The sequence below is a fragment of the Martes martes genome (genome assembly GCF_963455335.1).
Source record: "Martes martes genome assembly, chromosome: 9".
NCBI lineage: Eukaryota > Metazoa > Chordata > Mammalia > Carnivora > Mustelidae > Martes > Martes martes.
Genome location: NC_137896.1, coordinates 42899067 through 42911261, shown reverse-complemented (window position 1 = coordinate 42911261; position 12195 = coordinate 42899067). Strand labels below are relative to the sequence as shown.

General features: G+C 49.1%; 1 protein-coding gene across 1 annotated transcript in view; it reads right to left on the bottom strand.

The window, feature by feature from the left end:
• Window positions 1–12195, bottom strand: part of SLC24A3 (solute carrier family 24 member 3) — a 486596-nt gene that overhangs the window by 197797 nt on the left and 276604 nt on the right. The window contains exon 3 of the mRNA XM_080814074.1: window positions 7143–7219. Coding sequence (XP_080670200.1) covers window positions 7143–7219 — 77 coding nt within the window. The remainder of the gene's footprint in view (window positions 1–7142; window positions 7220–12195) is intronic.

The following is a 12195-nucleotide window of genomic DNA, read 5'->3' as shown; positions in this document are numbered from 1 at the left end:
AAATTGTGGCTGTTGGCAACATTATCTCAGAGGAACACATAAATAAAATTTATTTTCCAAATAACGAAATAAATGAAAAAATACAGAGAGTGGGGATGAGTGAAGCAAATTATACCTAAGATGAAGAGAAGCATACAGCAGGCTCCCGGTGTCTGGCCCCCATGGGGAAATGTTTGGTGTTTAAGTCATGGGCTCACTCTCTGCCCTCACTGATAGGGGCCAGATTTCATGGTGTCTGCTCCAAGGTTCATTCTCAAGCTCTTTGTATATTATGCGGGGTTCAGGATATGAATCACGGAGACAGCAGATGAATTCACATCACCCCTTGGTCTGTAGATGTCTAAAAGGGACTGGAATCTCCAAATTCTGCAACTGGCATTATGCATCTTATTTGCATAACAATAATGGTAAGTTTTATCTGTTCAACCTGTGCCTTGGAAGCAGAACTGGGTATCAGGATTCCAGTGCAAGTCCTTTAGTTGGAAGTGGAGATTCCCAGAAAGCAGCAACAGACAAGCAGGAAAATGAGCTGGGGGAGAGCTGGGCAGATAATCAAGGTGTTATCAAGCAAGGCACTGTCTGGGCACCTAGAGCTTCTACCTGCTCCGGCAACTCTGGGACACAACCTAGAACAAATGTTTCATTTAGCCCAAGTGAGGCATGAAGGAATGGAGATATTTACCAACCAAGCCTGCTCCATCTGAGGGCTACTTCTGGGCTGTCCTGCATTCCGGTAGAATGGGCTCCGTGGACCAGAAAAAAACCAGAGTTGTGCAGGCTAGAAGTTGGGAGGTGGGCAGCCACACACAGGTTGCAAGTACTAGGAGCAGAGGTGGGGCATTGTCTATGCAGGGCAGACAGTCTGCCAAGAGCCTCGCATGCTTGCCTTCATGTATTCCTCAGAGCAACCTGATGACGTGGCTGCCATATTTATCTACAGGGACAGATGAGGGAAACTGAGGCTTGTCAAGGCAAAGCAACTTGCCCATGGCTATGGAGCTAATAAACGAAGAGCCAGGACTGGAACACAGATGGATTTCATTCCAAGAGTGTGCTCTAACTCTCTTCATGCTTTGTATCCAGCTCAGGGGTCCTGGGGACATCAATCTCTCAGCAAGCCCATGAGACCTAATGGTTAAACCTGAGCCTTGTGAAGTGGGTCCCGAGAGCAAGGAGGGGAGGGGATAACTTAAAATCTATTGAAACATAATAATTTACTCTCTTTGTGCTAATCCTCTCTGGACGCCAGTTTGAGCTTTGTGTTGACACTGACAAATTAAGGACATGCTCAGCACTTTTCCAAGAGTAAACAGCAAATTCCACAAGCTCTTCTAATCATTTTTCTCTTCCAGGGTGAAATCCCTTAACTAAACACGTCTGCCCAGCGAGTGAACTGTTGCTGGGACCTTGCTGACCAGATCATACAGGTTCCTTTAAATTTCAAACCCCAACAACTGCCTCTCTCCCAGAGCCCTGGGCCTGGCAAGACACCAGCTGCAGAGAGGCCTTCCTGACACCCCCTGTCTGGCTGCTCATGAGGACAGGGCTGCCTCTGAGTGGATCTGGCTCTAGTCCCATGACAGGTGTTTGTAACAGGCTAATCACATGGGAGCTGCCCTTAGAGGGCTGCAGGATGGAGAAAAGGTAAAGATCAAAAACCTACCATTTACTGAGCACCTACTATGCACCTGCCACTCTACAGATGTGGAAACTGAGGTCGGAAGTTCTCTGACTTGTTCCAAAGCACTGAGCTTGTGGGTGACAGGTAACTGTCCTCACTCCTAATCCGGGTGTCTTGCCTTGTCATCGAATATCCCATTGGGCCCTGGCAATGACTTCCCTGCATCCCGAGTGTTTGAATGCTAAACCCAGGCTAGCCCTGAAGAAGATGAAATGAGGGAGCAACACCTCTTTGCTTTTTTCCTGTCTCTGCTTCTTGATTTCAAGCTGACAGCATAAAAAAGGAAGGGAAGACGCTGAATCTGAATCCATCTGAAGACTTTGCAGGGCAGCCCCCTGCCACAAGAGGCTATGTAAATTTATGTTAATTAACATGAAGTAAAAATAAAGAATCAGTTCCTCAATCACACTAACCACACTTCCAGAGCTGAGTGGACACACACAGGCCAGCAGGCTGCCCTACTGGACCACACCATCAGAGAACGTTTCTACCAGCACAGAAAGTTCTATTAGATAGGGCTGGCTATAAAAGTTGAGTTGTTTCAGAGCCAAAAAAGCAGAGGGATAGCCTTGGAGAGACAAAAATCACCCCTGGGGTGGAGGTGGACCAAGAGCTTTGACATGCAAAGCTGCCTCTTCTTGGGCTGGTATGAGGGGCGGGGGCAGCGGAAGGGGCCCCCTCCACCTCCTGCTGGTAGCCTGGCCCTTCTGCCCTCTAATAACCGGCTGTTGCAGCAAATAGTTTATTCCTTGGCTCTTAACAAAAGCAATCTGGGCCCCAGAGGGGCACATCCAGAGAAACTACTCCAGATATTAAAATTAAATAGAGAAAACTGGAAGAAACTCAGGCCACAAGGAAATGACATCCCTTGGTGAGGTCCCTTCCAGACAGCTTCCTCCCCCAGGACTGAAAGGGGAATAAACCACGTGGGACCTGGATCCTCCCCAGAAAGACCCCCCACCTAGCTGCTCCAAGAACACATCCAAATCAGCCTTCCTTTTAGCACTGGGTGGAGGGGGGTAGTTTGGGGTTGGGGTTGCAGAGCCCAGACTCCTCCTCCAGAAGCTGCCCCAAGCTCTGTATCTGCTGAGGGCAGGCCTGTACTTTGATCATGTTGACTGGTTAAGACCAGACCCAGAAGGCAACCAAGTCTGGCTGGTGACCAGCTGGATGGGAATTAAGAAAGAGTGAAGGGTACAGGGAGAGAGCCAGCAGAGCAGGTGCACAAAGAAGCCTGCATGGGAAGAGTGCGGAAAGGGAGGGCAGAATGGATACATCCAGGACATATAGGCATTCTATCTGTCTGGGAGCCCTGGAAAACCAGCAACATCGAGGCAATATGGAATGGACCTAGAAAAACCACAATTCCAGAGGGAGCCTGGTATTTGAACAGCCTCCCCCTCCCCCACCCAGCTGCCTCACATCCCCATCACTTCCTCGGATGCCAACTGGTTTCCTCCCGTAGCTTTGGAGAGCAAGCCAGGTCGTAATGGAACCATGAGACAGAAATTAGCAAATTCCTTGAGTTTAAAAAGCAGGCTGATCTGGGAACAAGATGGAATTTGGTTGCAGGCTCACAGAGCCAGTTTCCCTAAATTCCCAGACCAGATTAAAGAGTCCTTGGGCTAGAGAAGGAGGAAAAGAAATATGGACAGGAACTGGGGGTACAAGAAAGCCCCCATGCTTGGGATCTAGCCCTGGACACCATCGGGTTGGAGATCAATGGCCCTCACTGCCACTCCCAGGGAACCCTGGCTTGACGACCCACCACAAAAATCTAGCCTCTAATTCTGAAATGCTCCAGCCCATATAGAGCCCGCCTCCTGGGAACACACGTGAGCTCCTAAAATCAGCACTGGATATAGGAGTGCAGTGAAGACCGAGATGTGGACAAGGGAGTCCCTACCACTGGACAGATTGGGCCTGAGGCAGATGACCAGGGACCTCTCAGTGGCTCATGCATTCTTTTGCTGCCTTGGGAAGCCTGGTGTGGCCCCAGTGGAGGCTACCCTAATGTTCCACGGAGGAGGAAGTCCCTTCTATATGCACAGGGTTGACACCCGAGTTTCTGGTGGGGCTTCTCCAAGCATACCCAGATTTTAGAATACAAAGATGGACATCAGAAACATTCTCGTTCCTATTTCTTTCCTGGCTGGTCCATGGAGGGGTCTGAGCTCCTGGACCAGTTAAGGAGCCCATCTCCCAGCCAGATTCACTTAGCAGGAATTTGCCTTCATTAGGGCTATACATTCATTTTTAGGACTGTGATCCTTTATACCACCTCTCACACATACATAGAAATATGTCTACTGGAAGAGGGGAATTACATTTAAAATGTGAAAAGAAGACTTGAAGCTTAGGAAGAATATTTTTGAATGCTGACAAGGTACAGAGAGGGTATTAATTTTTGCAATGGAAACTGACTTACTAAGGACAAGCCCATTTTGAGAAAGAATTTCAAATATTGATTATTTAAAGCTTCTTTTACTAGATGAGAAAATGTGTAGCTTTTCTTATAATCTCAAAGATTCAACTATCTACCAGTGGGATGATTAGCGAATTTCACAAGATATTCCTAAATCACAAAATTATTCACAGGCCTCTCTCTATTTAGGGCAGCCTCCATGGGCTTATAAGGTGCAGATTTCCTCACAGACAGAGAATACTGCTTTAGTGTCTCAACATTATAATAGATTGGCTATTAAGCAGGTTCTAAGACCAGTGTGTTTTCTTGGGGATATTCACTATTGATACAGTTATACCAATGATGACTTTCTACACTAGCAAAGAATCCATCCATGAAGAATAGTCAGAAGGAACAGAAATATTTTTTAGGGCAATCTCAGGATTTAGGGTTTTTGAAATCCACAAAACCAGACAGATTCAAGGGAAAATGAAAGCTGCAGCATTCGGAAAGTTAAACCAGAAATGGCTATTTGATTTCCATGAAGCTCACAAAAGAGAGGATAGCATTTCTGTGAAAGTCAAAGAAAAAGAGAAGCAAGTTGTGAAGTGAAGATTTAAAAGACTGTTTTGGGGTGTCTTCAGAAGCACCCATGTCCACAGACCAGGAATCGACCAGGGCTGAAGGCTATGAGCTCTATGAGGCCCCATGTGAAAAGCAAACCCATGAGGCCCAACTAGAATGCGGAATTTGGAGTTTGAGTGCAAATGAAAAGTTTAGTCAGGTTTCAGAGTAAGATCTGAAAGGACTGGGTTCTCCGGTCTAGATCCACCATGACCATCAGTGAATCCCAATGAAAGGACAGTCTCAGACCCTCTCCCTGGGGCAGGCTGGGGTGACAGGACACAAGTCTGGGGCCTTCGCCTCACTGGATGGGCAGACCCTGCTCTTTGGGGGCCCAGAGGCAGCTAGATGACATTCAGTCCCTTACACCTCCTCTTGATGCTCATGAACACCCATGCCTGGGGTGTTCTTAGGGTACTGAGACTCTGGGACCCCTGCCCAAATGGCCCTGAGCCTTTCTTTGTGGCCTGCCTGGGTCTTCATCACCCGGCTAGAGCATAGACCATGCTGGGTCATCTCTGGCCATGCCTGACCCTACTCCCTAGGCAAGGAGGGATGGCAAGGTCAGGAATCTGCTTCCCCCTAATTCCAACTCAGCAGCTGAATCATCTCATGGTGCCTACCAGGTGATCCCCTCCCCCCACCTTCCCTGTCTTTAGTTTCTGTTCATTCCCGATGCCCTGTGCTCGCGAGTCTCTACATCTTTGATCATGGGCTTCCCTTTCCTTCCTAGAGTTCCTTTTCTCCCTTCTTTGGAAAATTCCAACCTACTCCAGTCCAACTGCAGTGACTGGGTCTCCTCAGCCTGGAGACAGAGGAGCCTCCTTGGTGCCAAGGGTGGCAGCCGGAATCCATATTAATTGCTCTGTGTGTGTGACTCTCCTGAAGGGCAGGGAGGATGGCAAAGAGTATACTTTATGTGGTGTTTTCAGAGAATGTCTTTGCTAAAAAAAGATTTCTCGTGCCTTTTCTTCAAGGGGAGAGTTCTGGGCAGTTGGGGCAAGTGGGGAAAGATCTGAAGAGTTGATTGCTTTCAGCACAAGGGGAGTCAAGCTGGGGGCAGCTTTGGGTCCAGGGAGGGTAAACATTTGTCAGAAGCCACAGGCAGAACAAGGACAGCGGACCTGGGCTCCACACCCATGCCCCGGGTGTGGCCTGAAAAGGAAGGTCTTTGTCCCCTGCCCTTGAGTTGTGGTGGGTTTGTGACAATAATACATTCTTGTGGAAATGATGCGTGTGACTTCCGAGGCCAGAGCGTTACATGTCCCTCTCTAAGTGCTGGAGAGCCACAGGGAGCCATGACGGAGAGACCACATGGAGGCGCTCTGGCCAACAGTCCCAGCCAAGCTGGTGATTTGGTCACTGCAGCCCGGACACCAGGCTCCAGGGCGGAGAAACCCTCTTGGGAGGGGGGTTCTCCAGCACCAAGGGCTCTAGCCCAGCTGCTGGAGTCACTGTCAGCCATCTGGATTGTCCTCTCCCAGGCTCAGGTCCGGTGGCACAGCATTCCCTCCGTGCCCCTTCTGAACTCCTGACTCACAGACCCAGTGAGTAATGGAGAGTGCTCATTGGGTATGTCACTAAATTTGGAGAATTTGTTTTACAGCAATAAATAACCAAAATGGAATTAAGAGCATCTCGGGGGAGAGTGAATACCATAGAGACGGGAAAGCATAGTGACGTACCTAATCCAGGATTTGGCCTGGGTCTTTCTGATTCTGCAGCCACTCCTTAGATATATTTTCACGTACACACCCTCCTCTCACTCTCCAAACAGGGGCAAGGAAAAGCGAGGGCCTTCCATGCCCTGGGTCTGCCGAGGAAGCGCTAGGGCAATGGTGGACATTAGGAACCAGAACAAACGTTTATTGCTCGCCTACTCTAGGTCAGATGCCGTGTCAGCGGCGTGACACGTAATCTGTTAATTTCTCAAATACTTTGTCACTACTGCGTGCCAGAAATGGGTCTGGGAAAGAAGCCATGTGCAAGACCATGCCCCAGTTCCCCTGGGCTTGCGTGTGAGTGAGGTTGATGGACAGGAAACAAATAACGATAGCATAATATGTCAGATAGTGATCAGTGGTATGGAGAAAAACAAAGCCCAGGACGGGGAAAGATGATAGCATTCTAGAGAGGCTGGTTAGTAAAGGATTCCCCAAGAGGGTGGCACTGGAAGAGAGAGAGCAAGGTTAAATAGTAGACAGCAAATCTTGCTGACCTTGGAACCCACGGTTTAGATTCTGCTATCAAGGAAAGAATACGTTGTTATCTTCCAGCTTATGAGCCTGCAGCCTCCTACAGAAGGTGCATTTGGAGACTGCCCTCCACAGGGTTCGGAGGACCCACGCCAAGGGTTCATCTCACTATGCCCACCCACCACTGGCCAGGTCTCCCCTCCGGACCCTCCAGCAGAGCCCCCAAAGGGGTACTTACGCAGAGCACGTGGAGAACGACCGCCCCCTGTCTTCGATCCTCGTTGGTGAAGATGTCATTGGGGAATTCGTGCAGGGCTGAAGAACGGAAAGAGAAAACCAGCTCAGAACAGAGGATAATATTTTCAGCTCTGGAAGACTGGGACAGTCGTGCCTGTCCTTGTTTTAAGGCAGAATCCAAGAACTTGGATGAGAAAAATTACATCTTTACATTCACACATCTCTACCTGGAATTTAGTGTTTCCTTCAGGTAAGAAAGTAGGCAACAAACCTCAGGAGTGTGAGAAGCACCAGAGACTCGGCGCCCAACAGATATGTTTTCATGATACGTTATACTATATGCCCATAGCAGCTCTTGCTCACTGCTGCAACATTGGGGGGCAGTTAGATCACCCCTTGTGATTTATAGTGTTCATGAGAGCAGAGGTCTGTAGGCGTCCCTGCATTACCAAGGGGGTCCATGGGACACACAGGGTTAAGATCCCTGCCCTAAACTGTCCCTCCTTTCCCACCAGGACTGTCTTGGCTTGGGGCCTCGGGCCTGGTGCAACACCTTCCCTGGTCTTTCTTACCCTTTCTGAATTTGACCCACATTTGCCACCCCTGAAATGGACTATCAAGCACAGAGCTGCTCACGCCTGTCTCCCTGGTCCCAAGCCTTCCCTGCTGGGCGATGAAAGCCCCAGTCTGTGCACCGGCAGTGCCAAGATGGTCCTGGCTGTTCGCTACTAGAGCTTTCTTCTCTTCTCCTGCCCTTTTATACTTTGCATGTGCTCATTCACTTAGTTACTAACTCCCAAGCAGCTGCTGTGTGCCAGGCCGTGCTCTCACTGCTAGAAATTTGACAGTCAGCATTGTTGCGTGGATGTCATATTCTTACCAGACAGGACCATTTGCTATTGTTGAGCACACCTTGCATTTGCTTTCTTTTTATGTCTTTATCCGCACAGATTATACCATCAGCCTGAGGTATCCCCTTCCCCAAGTGATCTTCTCTCCCTGCCTTTCATAAAATCCCATCAGCTTCAAGGCCAGAGCCTTCATAAGGCCTCCTGTAGGACCCAGGGCTCTTGTCTCTGGAAGACGCATCAGAGCAGGCTCTGTGGGAAGCTGTGCACGTTTCCCTGCTTGGCCCCATCTTTAGCAAATGTGGCCAGCTGATGAAAGCAGACTTTCTCTCGGAGCTCCACAAACTCTCCATTCATCTCCAGCACACAAGTGGGACAACTCTCACCAGTGGACAGGGAGGATGTACAAGATGACACCTGCTTGCCACATGTCTTGTTTTGGGTTTTCCCCAAAGAAGACCTTCAATCCAGGATTTGGGGATACATAGCTTATTTGGAGGTGACTCCTGGACACACTATGAGCGAGGAAGGGGAGGAGACCAGGGAAGGAAGGGAGTCAAAGACAATAACATTGATGAGTGAGTGGGTGACCACACAGGACACCTGGGGCCCAGTCCCGCTGCAGATCCGGGGAGACGGCACAGAACACGCCTCTGGTTTGCAGCTTCTTGGCCAGGCAGTTAGCCCAAGATGCAAGCCTCTGGCTATTCCTTGAAAAAGTTCTGCTCTCTGCTTCCAGGGCATCACCAGATAAAGGCACCGCATAACTCTTTCCAGAGCCACAGCGGTGGTGATATGGCCCAAGGCTACATCCAGCATATGAAGCACAGATCACCTGTACATGTCACAGGTGTGATCACACATGCTAGTTTTGTCCTATTCTTCACGTGATGAAGTGGAGAAGACAAGGAAAGACAGGGAGGCCATGATCTGCCCACACTCCTCCAAGTGTCTTTCCAAGCTGAAGCTATTCCAAACAGGCTGCACTGAGTCCTCCTGATCAATGGATGGGAAAAACGAGGGCAAGCCTGGAGGCTTTCACTTTGAAGACCAAATGACATGACAATCTGGAAATTACCAGACGGGGACAAGCATTCACAGAGAAAGCTTGAAGTTTGTCCGTCAGGCCCTGGACACTGCAAGGATTCCAGCCACTTTACTGAGGAGTCTCTGTTCTAGCGTCTTCCCTCTATGGGCTTAATGTTTCTGGCTGTTGTGCTCTTGTCCAGTAAGCAGAGCTAGGGGAGGCCCTCCAGCCTCCCTGGTGAGAAACCCTTCGACTTCCTCCTCCCTGAAACTTCCCTGCTGCCCACAGTACCCACAGAGGCTGGATCTGGGGAGACCTGGTATTTGTAGCCCCCTAGTCAATTCCTGCCTGTCCTTCTTCCACACCTCCTGGCTCTCCTTGGATGTCTCTCCAGGACATCTTACACTCTTAGGAGACACTTTCTCACACTTCCTCCTTTGAACTTCTCTTTGAAATTGCCTGAATAAATTTTAGTCCAAATAACCATCCCATGGCTCTCACCTCGCCCTCCCCTCCCGAAGTTGTTCAGTGTGGATCAGAAACCAAGAGAAATGTCCCTTTCTGTCCACTTCCCAAACCCAGGACACTGATGGTCTCCATGGGTCACCCCCATGGTGGGGAGTGGAGCAAAGGTAAGGAGAGGAAAGGCCCTGCTGGGTGGGCTGGAAACCTTCCAGCCCTGGCTGGTCTCCATGTTCACCTGGATTTGCCCAGACCGTGCTGGAGGCTATGCCCTTGGATGAGGTGGGACCCACAGAGCCAAGTGCTGGCTCAGGAAGGGCTGAGGCACTGTCCGAAGTCCTGGCCAAGGAGGCCACTGGAGAACTTCCTCATGAAATTGAGCCTGGCTGGTCAGTGGCTGAGATAAGGGGTGGATGTGCTGGCGGGGGTGGGAAAAGCAGGAGAGGCAGTTAAGGATTCTCAGATCAGTCTGCTTCGACAACAACAACAAAATTCTTATTTGGTGGTTCACAGCAATGTGGAAAGTATGACCAGGTTCAGTATTCCCCAGGAAGCTAAAGACACGGATCCCACTCTACTTAATTCCTTGTAGGTCCTTTGTGAAAACATGTATTGGGCTGGTCATGAAATTGTAACAATAATTTCAAAGAGCTAACGCACAATTTGCAAAGAAGAATACATATATTTTATTTCGTTCCTGTAGAATCGTCTTTCGGTGAAAGTTACAAGAAAAGATTTTTTAAACTTGAGCTGGAGTCCCTCTCCTCTTGCCCTCCAGGCAGTAAGCCCTCCTTCAGAGGTCCCACATGCCTATGTTTGAGACTGGGTCCCTCAAGAGCAGACCTTGAGACAGAGCTATGAATGCCAGCAGTTTATCTGGGAAGTGATACCTGGGAGGAAGGAGACAAATCAGAAAGGGGCTGAGACAGTAGGCTCAAATCTGCTGGGGCCCCTCTGAGAGATGGTGTAGAATATGCCTCAGTATTGTCCACAAATGCTCATCCATCACTGTTGAAGGCTGTCCTAAACACTTTAGGGCTGACCCTTAACACTCCTCAGCTCTGCACTTGGCTAACTCAGTGTGTTCATGGGACCAGAGATGGCCCCAGACAGAGTCACAGGTGCATCAAGAAACTACCTGCATGTCTGTTGGCCATCTGAAAGATGGCTGTAATTCCTCTTCATTGCTCCCTCCTGTCTAATCTCAGAGTACGGTTAGTGCACAGAGCTGGTGTCTAATAAGTGTCAGCAGGATGAAGAATGCTAAAGGAAACCCCAGTCCTGGACACTGACTGGGGATGGAATATGCCCATCTTGTCCACCTGGCCCAACTGGTCAAGAAGAGGGTTGCCAGCAGCAGCTGCTTGCTTCCTTGAGCCCGAGCAAGCTCCCTACCTGGCAGGTAGGCCCCAAATACACCTGAGAGATGGTGTTTTCAGAACAGCTACAGCTGTCCAAGATAACCTATAAAGATACATTGTGGCATGCTGGACTAGAAGGCTCTTCCCAGTGCTTCTTGGCTTCAGTTTCCTCATCTACAAAACAAGGTAGGGCTGCTAGAGCCTCCTGCAGAGCTAATGGTAGTGATGCCTCCCACGTGCCTTCCATTTTTGGTGTGCTTCTTCACACCCAAATCCAAAGAACTGGGGGCATTTTTTGGCCAAGGTGGGAGCTGGATTATCCGTCTCTGGGAACCTGACATTGCCCTTGGGCTTTTGGTTAGATTTTACATAAGGGCCCAACAAGGAGAATCAGGCCTGGGTTTGGAACCCACCTATACCACTTGTATAACTCATGGGTTATCTTATCCTCTCTCAGAGCCCTATTTCCTTCATCTGTAAAATGGGTGGGTGAATGCCAGCTTTGTGGGGTGGCTGGGGAGAGTGCAGGCAGAGTATGTAAAATGTCTCCCACCATCTTCCTAGGCCACTTATCGTGAGTCTTCATAATTATAACAATGATGGGATGCTGGTCCAGCCTGGGGACAAGGACACATTCTTTTCTGGTCTTGGAGTTGAAATCCTCCTACTGTCAATTCCCACCTGCTTTGCTCTGGCATCTGTTTCTCCAGGATGGTGTTTAGACTGAGAGAGCTGTGCAAATGCATGTACCTCTAGATATATGCTTCCCCTCTTCAGGCTGCGTTGGAGCCAAATGGCCCACGTGGTGTGCTGGAAACAGTTACACATACAATGGAGGGTTCTCCCAAATACCTTCAAAATCCTCAAAGTCTCTTTCTGCTCCTTTCGTTCTCTTCCCCAATTTTCCTTTTAGTACATCTCGTCAGCTCAGGGGAGCCAGCAAAAGCAAGCAGTGCTGTTCCCATAGAAACCACAGAGCCCTGAACAGAGTGGATTCCCCTTACCAAGGCAACAGCAGTCAGCTGTCCTGCTTCTCCTGGCTGCTTTCCTGAGGCCTGAGTTTGATGAGTCCAAATGGAGGTTTGCAAAGGATAGAGAGTATTTTCTGTTTCATTTGGGGGAAAAAAATGTAGCAGACAAATTCATGGCATCTATAGACATACTGATCTCATATTGATTACATGGAGCCTCCCAAGATGTAGTTCCAAAAATTTAGCTACCTTAACACGTTTGAGCGAAAGGAATCTGACTGCTACAACCATCACAACACTGGCCTTTCGTCCCAGGGACCTTTTTATAACAAAATACCTTGCGCATTTTATTGACTTGTCTCTTGGGAGTTGCCCAAGAATTTAG